We start from the raw sequence: 19974 nt of genomic DNA on the forward strand, positions 1-19974 counted from the left end.
GTTCTGTAAAATTTTCGCAAAACACTGAGGGATTAATACCTACATAAAAAGAAAAGTGTTTTCTGCAGTTTAAAAAAAAGATAGGAATTGAAAGGGGGGAAAAAAAAGTGTTGCAATGCATGCATGCAGTTTGCTTGCAGAAAGATACACAATCACAAACATGCATGCAGCAAGTATCTAGCTTGCATTAACACAATTATGATGTTTGTTTGTAGCATGCATGCAACAAGCTTGTGATGAGCATTCTACAAGTATGCAGTTTAGTTTTCGGTACTTTGCTTTTACATCAGTAATTTTGTTCTAGGCAACAGTTACCTTTTAAAAGACTCTTAAAAGACTTAAAGCACAATTACAAGAAAAAAAGAATAAAACCTGGTAATGAAATTAAGAGTTATCATTTAAAAAAAGAATGACGTCAATTAGTGTTGTTTTAATTATTTTTGACAAGTAAATTGTGAAAGTTTTTTACAGATAAGTTTTGTAAGTTTCTTGCTATGAATGTCCCCTTCCCAGAATCCATACAATGCTTAAAACAATAGAATATTTGCAATTTATCTTTCTCACCCTTTAGTTCTATGAAGATCTATACAGACAAAGACAGGTCTAAAAAATTCATTCCTTTTTCAGACTAACCGATTTTTTTTTGATTTCAGCCTATTGCTAGACTAATAAGAAATAGAAATATTATCTTTTTGTCTCAGTATTTCACACATATATATATCATAGAAAAACACCTTTATAACTGAAAATGTGCAGGAATATCTATTTCACCATGTAATCAGGAATTTAATTCAGCTTAGTCTGGTTTAATACATTAACAATACATACACAGCATTTAAAAATACCTTTGATAGTTCTTAGTAGTACGATGAGATTGGCCTAGTCGCATTGTACATTTTACATCTTCTTTATTTTTATAGAATTCTAAGGGAAGTAACTCTGAAATAATTTGAATTAGGAAAAAAATGGAACTTTAACACAAGAAATACCTTAAAAGATCACTGTATTCTAAAAAAAAATCATTTATCTGCAAATCTGAAATGTTGTGGCAACACTACAGACATGACAGCCATTTGTTTGATCTCTGTCATTTACTGCCCTCATAGAATGACCGAGGGTCTTCAGATATGCCTTCAGAATTGAGAATAAGGGACAAAAAATACAGATCAAGTAAATAAAGAAAAGGAAAAAAAAAGACACCAAAAATAAAAAAAAGAGAATAATTGGGTACTTAAATTTAAAGGATAAAAAAAATGGCCTAAAAACTTTGAGAAAGATGGCCTAAAGATTTTAAGAATATAGAAATTATGTATTCAAAACCTCACCACCATCACATGCTTTCTGCTTAATCAGACATGCCTTTAGATCCCTCACATGTTTTCTGCTGAATCAGACATGCCTTTAAATCCCTATGCTTGCTTGTTCCATTTTCCTGTACAGTTGGGATACTTTGCTTAGTGCATTTGCATACTGGTTACCCAGTGTGTGAGAAGTTATTTTATTGACAGATAATTACTAAATTAGATTATTTAAATCTCAGATTAATGTTGGAATTGATTACCTTGGATGCAATTAGTTTCCAAGGTATCAATTTTCTAAGATTGAGGAAAAAAATGGGTTTTCACCAATACTAAATTTTGTAATAAAGTGTTCAAAATAGAATTGGAGAAATACAGTAATGGGCTGAGAAAAGATGGACAGTTAATGTCTGTAAAATCAGTTTTAAAACAAAATAACGAATTTGAAAATTTGCTGAAATTAATTTTAGGAAGGACAAAATATATACTGCTTTATTCTTTTTCTACACAGATCTTCTTTCATTCTTGAGTTGGTTCAAGCTATCAGTTTTTGTTTTTGTTTGTGTCTGTCTTTTTTCTTTTTCCTTTTCTTTTAAAATTTGTTTCACACTTATATATATCTTGATTCAGACTTTAGTGTATTTATTCTGTTTAATTTAAGTTTTTATTATTTTGAATTTTTGTTTCTTTTTTTCTAATTTTAAAAGGGCTTTCTTAAATTTGTGGTGTCAGAAAAAATTCTAAAAACTTTATGTTTAAGATTTAAACTTGAATCTTAACCTTGTGGCTTTAAATGATCTTGTTTGTAGAAAGACTGATTTGCATGCTGTAAGGCATTAAAAAGAAAAAGAAATGATCAAGTGGGCTTCATTTGCTAAATGATGTAGATAGTTGATGCAGTTCATGTCTGAGTCTGTGCCCTTTATTGTCCTCCCCCCCCCCCCCCCCCCCCAAATTTGTTTTTAAATAAATGTAAATTAACCGTCATGAACTCATATATCTCATGAATAAGGCTTATAGTTCTTCTTTGGAATGCATGTTCAACCTACCAAAGATAATCTCCAAACTTTATTTAATAAGAAAGAATATTACACTCCCTCCTAAAGCTGTATACAAAATTGATATGAATAATAAACTTAAATCACAAAAATACTGAACTTAGAGGAAGATCAATTTGGAAAGTCCATAATCACATGGCAAAATCAAATAACAAAACGCATCAAAAACGAATGGACAAAAACTGTTTTTGTACTTATTTACTATATTTTTTATTTAAAAAATCAAAATTATTACACTCCCCATCTGATATTTTCCAATTCCAAGCTGACCCTTAATTGCTCTAACTCCAAATGCTGCATGCAAAAGTAAAAAAATCATGTTACTCTTTGTATAAGGTTCTATACAGCTGGGAAGTGAACTTCCCCCATTCATAGTGGGCATGGTTACAAGATCAGGCATGTGATTTTCAACTTCTGGCACTACAACTTTGAGTAGCCCCTGATTATATCTTTTTATTAATTGTATATGTATGTTCACCACTTAAATGTGATTTTAATTTTTTCAGGATAAGGAAATGTTAACAAACTATTATCCATGGGGTAAACCGGGAGGAGGGGCACCAAAAGTAAGTTTATGGAAACCCCTCCATTTGAATTTTGTATTAATATTCTTTATACTACTCAGTTTTTATACTAATCAGAATTTTTTTATATTGCATGTTTTGGGAAGACACTCAATGTTATCCAGGTTTATCAGTTTTTCATAATTTTTAACATTTTTTTTTTAATTGTATTTGAAGATGAAAATATCTATAAAGTTATCATCTATTTACCAATTAAGAATCTTATAGAGCATCCTTTGTAGTGTACACCATGATAAATTTATATCAGTAATTGATTGTTAAAAGATCAGACTTATAAAAGACAGGGTTTCATTTGAAATTCTGTTCAGTTTTCATCTTCAAATACTTCATATGTTACCATGACAACAAAGTGATGATTAGAGAGTGTCATATTACACTTATTCAAAACATAAATTCAAGTTTATCATTTTATTGGAAAAGTTATTTCAAATATATGTTTCAATCAAAACATTATTAGAAATTGAAATGTGACATTTTTTTCATCACTTTGTCTCACTAACTATCTTGGATTTATCTAATCATTTCATGTTAACTCTGGTTTTAAGTTTATTTTAGATTTAACTACTCCTACATTGAAGAGAGAGAAAAATAGTCTTGCTAAATCCAAGTCATAGTTTAATATACACTTCATGTTTACTAACAATTTTTTTGTTGTGAATGTATTTTAATTTTATTTTGATTCACTGATTGAAAAGCATTTGTGTTGTTTTCTGTTTTGTTTAAATTTCCGAAGGATTATCCACCTTTGAAATTGGTTTGCACAAATACACAAGTATCTTCTGTTTCTCATACAAATGGATGTAAATGCTGGATGTGATTTTCATCTAAATATAAAAATATCAAATAAAAAAGTAAAAAGTGTAATCTTTGTGAATAGTGCAATCACATTTGAAGATTTTGTATAGAATTCACAGAAAATTTTGTTTAAAAGAAAGGTAACTCTAAACCAAATTGTTTAAATATGCATGGAATAAACCAACCATAAAACTGAAAATCTGTCATCAGAAATAGACCTGTCTTGTGAATCAAGTACCACAGAATTAAAAGGAAAGTTTCATATCAATAATATAATGGTGTTGTCAGCTCTTTGGGCGGGTTGTTGTCTCTTTGACATGTTCCCCATTTCAATTCTCAATTTTACCTCCTATTTGGCTGGTTCATAAATTGAATGTTACAAATTATTTGATAGATTTAATTTTAGAAGAAACATTTGATCAAACTGATAAATAATTTATAACTTATACGTCAAATAGAGATCTAGATATTGACCATACCCATAGTTAATCTGGAATTAAATATGACATAGTTAAGTAATCTTAAGAGGGATTATTGAACTTGTGGGGAAATATATTGATTGTTTACTTGAATGTATATTAATGGAAAGTTGTTGTTTGTTTGTTTAAATACCAAACACGAGGATAAAAACAACATTGCCAAAATATAGATTATTTAGTTATGCTTTTGGCTTAGTTAACATTTAACAAGGAAACAAGGAAAGTTAAGATTATTTTAAAACATATATATTTCTCTAATAAGATTTTTCTTGAAGACCATCTAACTAAACTATTCTGACATGTATGTGTATCCACATAAATTAATGTCTCATCAAATTTGTGCTGAAAAGAAAAAAAATTCAACAAATATTTTTTATTTTTTTTTTATTTTATTTTTTTTTATTTTTTTTATTTTTTTTTTTTACTTAAGTTAGATATTCTTCTTTATATATAAAAATTACCTGTCTAAAGTTTCTCCTATTAGAAATTAAACTTTCTCTTATTAGAAATTAAAATTATCTCCCCTTCATGCACTAAAAGTGTAGTTTATTCAACTTAGTAATGCACATATATATACAAATATTTTACTAAAAAAATATTTTAAATTTTCAACTTCTAAGATCGCTTATTTGTTAAATTGATAATCATATTCAAGATGCCACATAAAATTTATTTCATACAAATGCTTTCTGTGTTGTGAATTTTAAAATAATTAAGAAAATTTCACTGTTGGAAAATTAACTGTATCAAATATCAAATTAATGGATGAAATAATACTAGATTATTGACTGTAAGGTGAATGAATAGATTTTTTTTAAAAAAAGTCCATGATTATTTACAATAAGGCCAAGATATATACTTATTTTTCAGGAATAATTTTGCCATAAAGCACATGTTAAGAAAAGTTACAAGCATGTTCTTTCTTTACTAGTAAAAAACACATGAACTTTATCTAATTCTTTGTAAATATTGTTTGTTATTACAGATTAAAGCAGATGATGATTTGAACACTTACTCTTTTTAACTGATTTTGAAATATAAAATTATCTTATTGTAGCCCGATAACAGAAAACAGAAGTTTTTAGAAACAGATTTTGAAGGAAGTCCAACACCAAGTTATCGAGAAAGAATGGTAAGAGTATGTAATGAAAAACAAAAAACCTAAAGTAAAGAAAAAAAAATAGAGTTAAATTGTTCTTTTGCTATGAACTTTATTATATCTTTTAATCATGTAATAGATATCTTCAATTTCTTTGAAAATACTTTTCCAATAGATCTACTTTCGCTATTTTATTTTTTAGAGATTAAACTGTTACTATTTTACAAATAATTAAATGTTTTATTAGCGTACATTACCAGTTACCGCCCTTGTAAGTGACTTGTATTTTAAACTGATAAACAGAAATTTCTTTAGTGTAGTACTAGAAATTAGTAGATTTTTTACCACTGTGCTTTGAAATACTTGGCAAACATTAAAATTAGTTTTGATTTCTTGATAGCTTTTTCTAAAGCATTCATTAAAATTCTTATTTAGCAAGCAAGTATTTTATAAAAGTGGGAAACAAAATTTTCATTTGAATATAATTTTCTGAACCCTAAAAAAAATGCCCCTCCTTTTCCCTCCTTTACCCTAAATGTGCCTCATTCATGATGAAATTTGCATATTTACATAGATCAGTAGATCACTGACTGCAGATGAACTTGATTGGATAACTAGCATGACTAGATACCAGCAGATACAGGAGCTTAAAATTCAAGAAGCTTTGGTATTACTGCAGATAGTTATTTGTTTGGAATAGTTCCACTTCTAATGGACGAATGTAGCAATTGGTTCATGTCTTATATAGTGCCATATCATATGCATTAACATGTAGATCAGCTCATTTGCATCTGATATAAAGTGCAATATCATATAGTGCCATATCATTATATTAGTCCTACATGTGCATTTATGCAGATCATGTTCATTTTATAACATGCATTCACAACACGTTATGCAGAAGCAGCTCAGGAAAAATCTATCTCGATAACATGAAGCTATCATCTGATGGCTAATGCTATTCAAAATCCTGGATTCATGACTGTTTCATAATATAAAGAGTTCAGGCCCTTGTGAGATGGAGGGTCGATCACAGAGAGGGACTGATTTATTTTGATAAGACAATTCAATTATTTAGATTAAATTTTATCTTTATACTCATTTTAATGTGTATTTTAAATCATTATTGCACCGTAGTTTACACCAATTATTTCATGTCGCAAACTAGAAGCATTTAGCGATAGTTATAGATAACATCTTATTTCCTAACCAAAATTGTCATGAACAGTATTACATGTTGCTTAAGATTTTGTAATTGAGCTTTTTGCAGAGTTCATATGCCATAACCATAAGCCCATTCTTAAATAATGACTTTAAACCACTAGATAAAGATTTATGCCCAGCCAAAAAATCCTGTCTGCACATACATGCTTGAAAAATGTTAAATCACTGTTAGAAATGCATGCATTTTGACATATTTATTTTTGAAAATATTCACCAATAGATTTGCTTCCCAAGGTCAATTCAACTACTTGACAAAGTCAAAAATTCAGCAATAGATATGCTTGACAAGCTCCATCCAACATTTGCCATGCTTGACAAGCTCCATCCAACATTTGCCATGCTTGACAAGGTTAAAATATTCACCAATAGATATGCTTGACAAGGTCCATCAACATTTGCCATACTTGACATGGTCCATTCAATATTAGCCCTTTGACAAGGTCCATTTATCTTCAGCCATGCTTGAAAAGGTCCATTCAACATTTGCCATGCTTGACAATGTCAAAATATTAACCAATAGATATGCTTCACAGGGTCAGTTCAACTGCTTGACAATGTCAAAATATTCACCAATAGATATGCTTCACACAGTCAAGTTCAATTGCTTGACAAGGTCAAAATATTCACCATTAGATTTGCTTCACACTTTCAATTCAACTGATTGACAAGGTCAAAATATTCACCAATAGATATGCTTAACAAGGTCCATTCAACATTTGCCATGCTTGCAAGGTCAAAATATTCACCAATAGATATGCTTGACAAGGTCCACTCAACATTTGCCATACATGACAAGGTCCATTCAACATTTGCCAAACTTGACAAGGTCCATTCAACATTTGCCGTACTTGACAAGGTCCATTTAACATTTGCCATACTTGACAATGTCCATTCAACATTAGCCAATTGACAAGGTCCAGTTAACTTCGGCCATGCTTGACAAGATCCATTTAATTTCAGCCATGCTTGGCAAGGTCCATTTAACTTCAGCCATGCTTGACAAGTATAAAAAAGATGTGGTATGATTGCCAATGAGACAACTGTCCACAAGAGATAAAAATGACACAGATAATAACTTTAGGTCACCGTAAGGTCCATTTAACTTCAGCCATGCTGGACAAAGTCCATTTAACTTCAGCCATACTTAACAAGGTCCATTGAATATTAGCCATTCATGACAAGGTCCATTCAACTTCAACCATGCTTGACAAGGTCCATTCAATATTAGCCATTCATGACAAGGTCCATTCAACTTCAGCCATGCTTAACAAGGTCCATTTAACTTGAGCCATACTTAACAAGGTTCATTCAATATTAGCCATTCATGACAAGGTCCATTCAATTTCAGCCATGCTTGACAAGGTCCATTCAATATTAGCCATTTATGACAAGGTCCACTCAACTTCAGCCATGGGTCCATTCAATATTAGCCATGCATGACAAGGTCCATCTATCTTCAGCCATGCTTGACAAGGTCCATTCAATATTAGCCATTCATGACAAGGTCCATTCAACTTCAGCCATTCATGACAAGGTCCATTCAACTTCAGCCAAGCTTGACAAGGTCCATTCAATATTAGCCATGCATGACAAGGTCCATTTAACTTCAGCCATGCTTGACATGGTATTTTCAACATTAGTCATCACAATATCTGGTTTGCATCATGCATGAGTGACTAAATTTCTTCCAGCTTTTCATATGATTTCTCATATTTATTATTAGATCAAAATTCTTTGGCAATCAGATTTCAGTTCATCTTGCACTTTATAAAAAATTGCCATTTGAACATTTTCAAAGTCCTTCATATATGGCACAAATCACTAATAGGGCTGTATACTTGGTAAAAGTTTATGCTTCCCACTGTTACTATGAGTAAGAAGATTTACATAGAATTTTTCAGACATTTTTGGTAAAATGACATTTTTCATTTTTATACTAGTATACTAATGTTAGTTTTTAGTGTTAGAAATGGTTACTATATATATTAAAGGGATGAGTTGTGTTATGGAGTAGATAATAATCAATGATATTTGATGTTTCAGTCATGAAAAACAAATGTTAAATTGGTTCATCAGCATATCAGTATAAAAAATGTTTGCATTTAGCATCTATAGGCCATATATGAATTTTATAAAAATATTAGATTTTAACCTCCTTCTCCACAACAATTTTTCTCTTCAATTTTATTTTTTTCAATATTTCTTTTTAAATTCTTGACAATTTTACTTTCATTTCAAATCCTGCAGTCCTCTGTCAGACATCTCCAGAAAAGTTTGGGGAATAGTATTAAAAATCTGAAGTATATGTGGCAGTATTTGACAAAGAAACATCAGAAATGATTGAGAGTTTTTTTCTTATATTTTGGAAGAGGTATCCTAATAGCAGTCTTTTATTTTAATATTGATAACAACCACTGTTATTATTTTTTTTAATTTATAACAAAATGATTTGTTATGTCAAATTTGAATGGTTGAATTTAAATAGCATCTCAACAGCATTTAGTTATTTGTATATATGTAGATAATTTTTCTTTTTATATAAAAGATCTACTGTTACATGTATTCAAAATTTGCAAAGAACAGTTACGATTTACATGAAATTTATTAAAAATCACTACTATAGAATAACAAAAACAAAATTCTTTTGAAGAATGGGTTTGCAAATGGAGCTCCAGGGGCTGGTATTTCTTATGGGTTTGCTAATGGAGCTCAAGGGGCTGGTATTTCTTGTGGGTTTGCTAATGGAGCTCAAGGGGCTGGTATTTTTTGTGGGTTTTCTTATGAAGCTCAAGGGGCTGGTATTTCTTGTGGGTTTGCTAATGGAGCTCAAGGGGCTGGTATTTCTTGTGGGTTTGCTAATGGAGCTCAAGGGGCTGGTATTTCTTGTTGTCAACTTAAAAAATCCAACTTTCTCTTTACTCACTGACTTTCTCTCAATTCTTTCATACTTAAATAACCCTTGCTCTTAACACTTTTGTTAACTTTTGTTGACTGTAGTTGTGGTTGTTTTTGAAAAGGATATAAGAATTAACTCTGTTATCAGATGTTCCAAATCCAAATCGTTTGTTTGGAAATTGGTAAAAATCTAGTTAGTAAGGACTGAAAAAAAATATTATTTTGAGTTATATTTCGGATTTTTTTTTAATATCTTTTTTGTAACAAAAACTGTCCAAACCACATCTACTTCAACACTTTCATTCTCTGTCTGCTTTGCTATTCTTTTGTCTTAGCTAACCACTTTGTCTTTCTTTTTGCAGCACATCTATCATTTCATTTTCATGTCTTTCTTTTCGTTTCTTTGCTTCTCTTTCACTCTTAGCATGCACCTTACTATCGACCCATCTATCGACCCTTTGTTGATTCTTTTGGGAAACCTGGAGGCGGAGCTCCATTAAGAACTAAGTCTGGTAATATTCAAACATCAATCATTGGAGATATGCTGATCCGGTTTCAGGAAAAAGATAGACAAGCTGTTGAGGAACGTTTCCGGTATAATGAAGATAGAGGAGAGCAAGAAAGATACCATCAAGAATTAGGTAAGAGGCTATAATGTTTGTGGTACACCATCAAGAATTAGGTAAAAGGCTATAATGTTTGTGGTACACCATCAAGAATTAGGTAAAAGGCTATAATGTTTGTGGTACAATGTCTTGATAGAAATCACAAAGTTTCATATCACATTTACACGATATGAATAATGCACATGTAATGTTTGTCACTGGACCTCAAACATCAATACACCATAAAAAAAAAAAAGATTAAATATTATATGTATGGATGATAAAGTTTTAAAACAAACATAAATCACACATACTTATGACCCCTGATTGTACCTGATTCCAGTGCTGTGTACCAAGTGTGTTTTTTCCCTTTAGAATTATTTGTTTGTTAAATATATGTCATGCATACGTTGACAGTGGGAAAGGAAAATTTTGCAAATAAAATCATTTGATAATCTATATGCAAAGCTTTTTTGGTACTTAAATGTGGTCATAGTAAATACAATTAGAAAAGTTGATGGCAAGCTTTGATCAACAAACTATGGTAACAAAAACATTGTTATGAAATGTCCGCTTACAAAAATAAAAATAAAATCATTAAAATATCAAGAAATTATTTTATTTAAACTATGATTGAGGCTTTTTCAGATTGACCATACTCTTTTACCAAATGATTCTAAAATCTTGAAGAAGAAATGTTTTTTTATCATTTACGATGGGAAAAAATGAAACAATGTTCCTTTGATGATAGATATTATATTTTCTAAAAATGAAGTTTACAGAGAAAAATACAATATGAATACAAATGCAATAGTTGAAGACCAAATGTTGAACGCTATAGATTTTTTGGGTTTTTTTGGTGTCGTCTGGTTGCTATCTCATTGATATTTAACTTGCATTCATTCCTATATCTTTTTATAAAAAAAAAATGACATTATTTTTCAGCAAAACAGAGAAATGATCAAGAATTACGAAGACAAGAGGATAGATTAGATAACTTACAGAGAGAATTGGAAACGGTAAATGTAATGTATTCATTTAATGAAAAAATAGATGTGAGATTTATATACACTATATTAACAGCACTGATGCAGTTTTAGGACATTTCTTCACATTCTAAATGCATGGTGTGCCATCTGAGGTATGTGCTTTTTACTTCTGACACTAGGGATGCTGGCAACATGTTTCTTTTTTCATTGCGACTCAAGCTTTTCCAAAAATGTTTAGAACAAGTACCAAAAGGGGTTTGTTAAGATTTGGGGAATGGTTACTTTTTGTATAACAAAGTCAAAGTTTTTTTGCATGGTGAGATGAAATAAAAAAAAAAGGTGTGCTGTTATACCTCATTCCACTTCCTCTTTTCCTCCTTAATACACAAAAAAATATGTCTTCACATAAAAATTTGATTATTTCCTTGATACTTTTAATGGCATGTGGATCCATTCAAATCCTAAAAATAGATTAAAACTTAAAATAAAGGATTTAAAAAAAATATTAATTGTTTATTTCTTCCTAATATTAAGATACACATGAACTATTTCAAAAGTTACTGAAAATTGTAACTGAATGGGGTTGTTTGGCATAAAGCTGTGCCGTTTCTGTAAACGTATATATGATATTCCTTTCCTATTAGAGCGTGCCCACTTGGAATAAGGATTAAATACTAAACATATAATTACCAGCATTTATAACCATGTGAAGATTTGCTAATGTTTAAAATTCATATGTGCTAAAAAATACAGATATTTATTAAAAACAACTTATAAATGCTTTTTTTTTACAAAATTTAGTTAAAGCTTAATTATGAAAAAAGGATATATTTAAAAAAAAAAAAAAGAAAAGAAAAAGAACCAGACTAAATGAAACTTCATTAATTAAAGTTAGTGAATAAATTTAAATTAAATGGTTTGCAAAATTGGGAAATTAATTTCATTAGTTGTATGGGGGATTATCTCAATGATTTAATGAAAGATTAATCATGTCAGCACATGTTTGATATTTTATAATGTATGTTAATAATAACAAAATATTAAAACAAATATTTAGTGTGTTTGTGTTGTTCACTTGGAGTTAGTCTTAAAAATATTTATAGGAATATTCTCTTAAAATGGAAGTTGAAACAAAGGTATTGTGTTTTACTATTGATCATTTTAAAGTAAATTTTTGATTTATAAGTCTTATTACTATTTCTGTTACATGTATATAAATTCTTTTAAATTTTATGTTAAAGTGCTGCCATTGACTGTAATATTAACAAAAAGGGATTAGTGAGTTAAATTTTCTAGATACCATTCCTTTTAGAATATTCAATAAAAAAAATCCTTTTAGAATATTCAGTAAAAAAGGAAATAGTTTATTGTTTATTTTGCATGATACTATCTGGTAACTATCACCTTTTTTGACCTTTGAATTAACTAACTAAAGATAGAAATATTTTTTATACAGTCTCTGAATTAAATTTAATGATAACAATGAAAATAGTTATGAACAGTTTTGTCCATATTCACTAGAAATTGAAACAGTTATTTGCTTAATATATATTTCTTGATTTAGACAATAAGTCCATATTTTCAACTTTGGATTTGATAATTACACTTTAATAAAAATGACTACTTGTAAATATTTTTGTATTTATGTACTGGTTCCCTTTTTTCAAAAACAAATTTTAATCATTAGTCAAGGTATCAGTTCTTTTAGGTATTGTTGTCGACTGCATAGTAAATGTCAGATGAAGAATAGCAATAAAAGTCATAAAATATATGTTGCTTTGACAAATGTTTATCTTTTGGCATATATTATAAATACATTTATCCAATATTACAGGAAATCGATATTATTTTTTACAAATACATATGTATAAAGATGTATTTTGTGATCACTTATATTTTTAGAGCAGATATAGACAAAAGTAAAATTACAATAGCCAGAAATAGCAAATAAAATTTGCATGACAGTTATTTTCAATGTACATGTAAAAAAATGTATAACATTTTATTTATTTTATAGTTGAAAACTGACCAGTTTGGAAAGCCCGGAGGAGGAGCTCCAAATAGAACTAATTCAGGTACAGACATTTTTTTCACATTTGTTTCTTTGTACTTAAAATAATTTTTTGGGATTTTGTTTGCAACATCTAGAATTTACCATCTTTACCACCAAACTTTCAGAATATGTAATGAGAACATTGATTTGAAAATTTAAATAAAGAATAAAAGAACCTCATTAAACTAGATGCTACCAGTGGAACTGTGCTGGCCATCTTTGTGATATGAGTCAAATTCATTTATGTAATCTAAAAGGTTCTATAAATATATTAGGCTTAGCATTTCAATACACCTTTACATATATCTGGTAATTAATGCCCCAAAAAATAGCCAATGTATTGTTAACTTTGGCACTATTGAAACATGTCTTGACTATTTGTAAAATTGGGACAAGATGGGTGTTGCATTGATGAAAACTCTAAAAAAAAAATTGATTGCTTCTTGTCAATCGATGTTTACCCTACATCTTGTTTTCTTCCTAGTAAAGTTTCTTTTGGTTATTTGCCATAAATGTATTTCTGCATTTCTGTAAGCTATCAAAATTTGCAATTATAATGTCTTGTACTATATGCTTCCAGACAATTAGAACTATCTTTCTCTTATCATATAACATGTTTTTTTTTAAACAGGTCTTCTCGTATCTTTCTTCTTCTAAGCTTGCCTCTTTAGTCTTTTTCAGTTTTATACTTTGTACTTCACATCTAACTCTATTCTGCAAACCAGAGAGCCTCTGATTAGAAACTGTTGGTCTGTTGTAATAGAAAAATAATGGGTAACATTTCAGCAAGCTGGACTTCATAAATCACTGTCTGATTTAACACCAATACAATAGTTTTTATGCAAACTGTTTGGAATTATCTGTTTTCAAGTTCATAAATTTCATTCTGAAATAATAAAAATGATGACATAGTTATTATTATAAAATCAATTTGGGTGATAAGACAAATAATGCGAAATTGAGAATGACTTACCCTTCTGGTGCACTTCTGGTTCATTCCCTAGTTCTGTTGTAAAGTAATGTGTAGCTTTTACTATTTCTGCTTTTTTGTGTTTTTTTTTTAAAAAAGAAATCATTTCTAGGGGTATTTTGTTTCTACCAGGAAAAAACAACCAAACAGTTCTCCCCTGCCTTTTGTCCTTTATTATTCAGATATGTTTCCTTCATTCTGTACGATCATTACTAATCTCTTTTCTTGCTTTTCTTTCTTTCTTTCTTTCTCTCTTTCTTTCTGTAACCACAGGTAGCATTATAACTAAAAAAAAGATGTACCATTGCACCAACACGCTAGAAATGTTGAGAATACAGGCCAGAAGTAAGTCTCACAGTCCCAGACTCCATATAATAATCTGACTAGCTTTCTAGTTATTGAATTTTGAACTGAAATTGCCATTTTGATCTGATTAGGTCCTGAAATACTTGGTCTTGAAATACTTATATAAGAAGTTTTGTCAATCAATTTTCAGACTTATCCACTGTAGTAAATTCAGTACTGTTAAGACACATCACTGGCAGCCAATTAAAGATCGTCTTCAGTTTATTGATAGATTGTTCAGTAGTTGTTATTTAGTTGTACAAATCAACAAACATCTAAATTTTCTGAAAAGCTATTCAAAAAGAATGTTTTGACTACAAGCAAAATGTCTGATCAGTGCTTAATTTACGATAAGAATATATATAAAATATAACTTACACAAGACGCAACATTTCAGACTTTTCAGATGATTTTATGATAAAAATGGCTGTTTAAGACTAAAGTTCATTTACTACAGTAGGTTATAAAATAACTGTATTTTTGCTGTCATCCTCTGAAGATTGGTGTTGAAAGTCTCAATTTCTTATTCCCTAAATTTTCAATCCTAAGTGACCAGAATTTTTTTTAGTAAATTTTTTGAAAATGGTCTTCAAATACCATTATATAATACTACGGTAAAGCACTGTTTGTTTTTCTTTTCTGTAAAAAATAAGGAGATAGATATGATTGTGAATGATACAACTATCTGCCAGAGTTTTAAGCAGCTACAGGTCACTGTACAGCATGTGCAAAACCATTGACAATTTGTCCAAATTAGCTATACATGTATTATGTACAAGGATTTTCTTTTTTCTTGTCTCTTTAAAATTGAATGGAACTTATGACTTTACTAATGATTCACCATTGATTGTTGAATAAAGGTAAAAAAAAAAAAAACCCTGAAGGGTTGGAAAAAAAATTACAGATCTCCTGTGGTTAAAGAAATGATGCATTTTTTTTTTGTTTAGATTATCACACCCTAGCATTCTTTGTTACCAAAATGTATATAATTGAATAACACATTTTTTATTAATTATTCACAGTTACCATGTTTGTCATTTAATTAGAGGAAACTGTTTGGGGGTTAGCACCGTAGATATAACAATTTGACAGTTTTTTTCCTTTCATGTAAATATTTAAAATTGTTTAAAACATTGCAGGCTTATATATTAACATTTTTGTTTTTTTTTTACATTTTTCAGAATCATTCACAGAGAGAAGAGAGGTAACGTAGAACATTTCTATAATTTTGTTATATTTTTACTGGGTTTGGTTATAAAAAAATAGCCCTAATCCTGTTTTAAACATGAGAAAGACACTTCCATGATAACTTAAGAATATGTAGTTAGTGCTTTCACAAGGTATAATTGCAGCATTTTAGAATTGTTTTTTTTCATGAGGGGAAAAAATCAGAAAACTCGTATAGCATTGCTTTTATATTCATTATGATTTAAATTTTATGCATAAATTAGCTGTTAAAATAGAACTTGTTCAGCATGAAAGATTAAGTTGCCTTTGCAAACAAGCTAATAATAATATTTATTGATTCTATAGAAAATAAGTGGGTTATCACCCAAGATGAGTATACCATCATCACCCCAAAAAGTAAGTTCAAGCATGCATTTCATTTATAATAATGAACTGAAATAACAAATCAGCTTTTGAAAAATAAAAATTGGATTCAAATAAACTTATTATTAGTATTATAAAGAAAATTACTACATGTAGTATAGTCTTTTTCAAATGGAAAAACGCAAGTTATATTAATAATTTATAATATATATAATTGAAAAAATGGAGTAATCCTCTCTAATAAATCTTCACTTAATTTTAAATATTTCATAGAAATTGTGAACGAAATTTGTTTATAAAATTTGAAATGCTAATTTAGGCATCAAAGAAATCTAGTGCTGCCACTTCAAAAACCAGTGTTTCTGGTAAATTAAGCATCGTTTCAACTTCTGGTGGTACTTCCTTGTCATCGGTAAGAGCATGAGACAACTTGTGTGGATCTAATATAGTCATAATTAGGATTAATAAAAGAATTAAATAGTTGGAAAAAAAGCTTAATCTCAACAACAAAAATTTAATAATTATAACTAAACTAAAAAGCATGTTTTGAAAAATAACTGTATTTTCTTTTTATCTTGAACCCTAATATTAGTTCCTACTGAAATATTTCAATGAATTGAAATTATAACTAAATGGTGCATGATAAGACAGATCAGTCAGGCCTTGGTTGAAAATTCTTGCTGAATCCAGTCTCAGAATTCATCCAATCAAAACACTGGATTTGGTGTTTTGAGCACAAGTCTTGTACTTCAAGAACTGAGTAAAGTTTTATGACCAAGTGCCCTGATGTTTGCAAGTTTATTTTTACCATAACATCTGAGGGTATTAGAAGTTTTAAAAGTATTTGTATATATATTTGTTTTTTCACAAGAATATTTTGTATGTTGAATATCATTATATCATTCTTTCTATATCTTTCTTTCTCTTTCTTTATTCTTTCTTTCACTCTGTCATTCAGAAGGACACATATGACCCCTGGGGTAAAGGGTACGGGAACGCAGACCGGTTGGCTGACGGAAGGATCAAGCCACGTCCAAATGCACTAGAAAAGGACAAGAAAAAGGTGAAAAATGCACACATTTTTTTAAAAATCTTATAATTGGTTGGATTTGCATGACAAAAGGGGAGGAAAAAGCTTATAATATTTTTCAGTGTTAAGTTAAATTAATGCTGTCTGAGAGGATAATTTGCTTTGTGGCAAACTCGGTGAAGAGTATTATTTAATATGGGTAAAAGTTCAATTAGGACATGTTGCATGCTGTCTTGATGTTTGACTATTACATAATACGTGGGGAAATAGTATCTTAACATAGATTTGCATGATTTAACCTTGTATAACCAAAACAATATTGTTTTTTGTTGTTTTTAACTGAGGGAAATGGATTTTGATATGAACATGATAGTACTTCGATGTGTTGTTATAAAATGTATATACAATGTGTACTATTTTTCAATACTGGGTGTATGTTGAATGTATAAATATAAACTTTGTACAAAGATGAACTATGAATGTATTTAAGTATATACTATAATGGTAACAATCCTTATATTGTTTAGTTTCATTTGACATTTTTTTGTAACATGTTTTTATGGATAATATGTGAGAGGTTTTTCATACTGATATTTTTTGTATCAACATATTTACCAAAGTAATTATTTTGCAGTCCAACTTTACTGGCCCTTTTATCCATAAAAGTAGCAAGCACAATGACCCAAATAGTGTAAAATCAAAGGAAAATAGGGTACCAGTAACAAATATTACAAGAGATAATCGTATTTCTACTGGACGCTATAGCCCATTTGGCAAAGGTTATGGCCATCCAGAGAGAGACAGAAATGGGAATGTAAAGGGGAGGAAATCCACTTTAGATACCAATAAGGTGACATATATTGTCATTGTAAACATGTTGTTGTGTACTCTGAGAATGCTAAATTTTGCACATGGCTGAATTAAGATACTGCTTACTGGATTTTACAGGAGAAATACCTAAGCTTTTTACATATTTTTTTTAACTTGGCTAAAGTATTTCTATAATAGTTGATTAACAAAAAATATCTATTGTATTTAAAACTGCTAGTTCTAGTGAAAAAAACTTTTTTTCATAGTTATGCCAAGCTTTTAGTATTATCTATTGAAATAAAAACAGATTTAAAAACATTTCTGCTTGAAATGCCCTTTGATGAAAATGTTTCTTAATAATGGAATTGGTCCTCATTACTTGAATGAATTATGCAAATTATATAAGATTAAGCACATTTTCTACCTGTTACTTGTTGTTTTGCAAGTTTGTAAATTTGCACAATATTTCTGTCTTTGTCACCCTTTAAAAAATATCGTCAAATACCTTTGTCCCGTTACAAAATTATTATGTAGATTTTAAAGCATTATGATTTGCAGTTTAAGAAAAAAATAACACTGAGGTTATGAGTTGGATATACCCCACTCATGGTAAGGTTCGTTTGAATCCCATCTTGATAACAATTGCAAGTTTTCCTTTAGATCTAGAAAAGGTCAGTGATTCTTTCAGGCTTTTCCCAATTTCCCCTCAAAATAGCCAAAAGTTCTGAAAAAGGCAATAAGTGTAAAAGATTATATCAAAGATCTACACAATCTTGGTATTGGGAGTCAGTAATAATGCATTATGAAAAAGAAGTTCTTCACCTCATACTTGCATGATTGTTCAATTTCAACCTCTGTTTCTGTCACAAAATCTTTTCTTTTTTTGTAACTTGTAACTTTTAAATTATACTGTCTGTAAAAAGTGAACAATTAAGAAAAAGAAATAGCATTTTCACATGTAAATTTTATTTTAGAATATTTAATGCTGAGATTTCTTTGAAAAACTCAGAGTTGAAGATTTCGAATTTTTTTCACAATATTTGATGAAAGATAAAAAAAATTTTTTTATATAGATCAAATTAAAAAACTTAAGCAACGTACATGTAGATTAAATATGCTTTATGTATGTTAATTTTTAGTATAAATAGAGAGAAACAAATGAATTTTTTTACAACTTAGTTTTTAAATCAAGAATTATTTAGCGGTGATAACGATATGCTGAAATAATTAGTTTGATATTGACAATGGCAATCTATTATGATTTTGATATTTTTGCTGCATAACAGCCGAAAGACCAAACGGATTCTAGTCCAAAAATGAGGAAAAATATAGTGCCTAATGAGAAAGTCACCAAACGTGATAAGACAGCCTCACCTGTAGTCAGTCTAAACCATGAAAACAAAATTGACTGGTCGAATAATTCTGGCTCTCCTCGTTGGGGATATGGCATTGGAAATCCACAAAGAAATGATGATGGAAAATTACAACCTAGATCATCTATGCTAGAAAAGAAAAAGGTGAAATAGAGCACCATCTTCAATGTTGTGTTGGCTGATCAGAAAATCAACCCATGTTAATAAATCATTTCCATTTAGGTTTTTCAGTCATAAAACTGCACTTTCAAGTATTACAAGACCAAAGTGAATTAACAGTGTTTGGTTTCAACTTTAAATTGTTGAGTAAATATTGACTTGTTATTTTTCACAAATTTGAAGAAAAAAAAAGTGTTAAACAAAAAATGCTAAATTTCAAATTGCTTTAAAATATAGTTATATTTTGTAATTCTTTTTTAAAAATTAGCTGTTAAAGAAAAAAAGCCTTACAATATATTTATAAAAAATGTTATTTGGATTATATAGTTTGGAGAGCTTACAGCCAGAGAAGGTACCCCAGAAACCAATATAAACAGAGACATGAGGATACCATTCCGTCCTGGTAGTCCTTGGGGGAAGGGGGTTGGTAACCAACAGTACGACAGTGAAGGAAATGTCATTGCAAAGAAATCAATGTCACTTGATAAAAATAAGGTGAAAAGCAAATTAGTGTTGGCATGGATTGTAATTTTTGTTTTAAGTTCAAGGAATTTTAATTTCTTTATTATTTTCTTTTGTTTTTCCGTTATTTTTTAAGTGATTATTTTTTATTTTATTTTGAGGATAATTTCTATAAGTAATTTATTTCTATATCTC

The 19974-nt window shown here is 29.5% G+C and overlaps 1 protein-coding gene across 3 annotated transcripts in view; it reads left to right on the forward strand.

Annotated features, from left to right (window-relative positions):
• Nucleotides 1–19974, forward strand: part of LOC143063574 (uncharacterized) — an 80246-nt gene that overhangs the window by 33063 nt on the left and 27209 nt on the right. Inside the window, exons 8-20 of one of the 3 annotated variants that reach the window (XM_076235786.1) lie at nucleotides 572–601; nucleotides 2863–2922; nucleotides 5272–5346; nucleotides 5561–5584; nucleotides 9992–10073; nucleotides 10983–11062; nucleotides 13044–13101; nucleotides 14323–14394; nucleotides 15576–15598; nucleotides 16904–17008; nucleotides 17610–17825; nucleotides 19072–19302; nucleotides 19645–19812. In XM_076235786.1, the coding sequence (XP_076091901.1) occupies nucleotides 572–601; nucleotides 2863–2922; nucleotides 5272–5346; nucleotides 5561–5584; nucleotides 9992–10073; nucleotides 10983–11062; nucleotides 13044–13101; nucleotides 14323–14394; nucleotides 15576–15598; nucleotides 16904–17008; nucleotides 17610–17825; nucleotides 19072–19302; nucleotides 19645–19812 (1224 nt within the window). Of the gene's footprint in view, nucleotides 1–571; nucleotides 602–2862; nucleotides 2923–5271; nucleotides 5347–5560; nucleotides 5585–9856; nucleotides 10074–10982; nucleotides 11063–13043; nucleotides 13102–14322; nucleotides 14395–15575; nucleotides 15599–16903; nucleotides 17009–17609; nucleotides 17826–19071; nucleotides 19303–19644; nucleotides 19813–19974 lie in introns of all 3 variants that reach the window. The other 2 variants (XM_076235787.1, XM_076235789.1) reach the window with 2 other exon arrangements.

This window comes from Mytilus galloprovincialis, chromosome 2 (genome assembly GCF_965363235.1).
Source record: "Mytilus galloprovincialis chromosome 2, xbMytGall1.hap1.1, whole genome shotgun sequence".
NCBI lineage: Eukaryota > Metazoa > Mollusca > Bivalvia > Mytilida > Mytilidae > Mytilus > Mytilus galloprovincialis.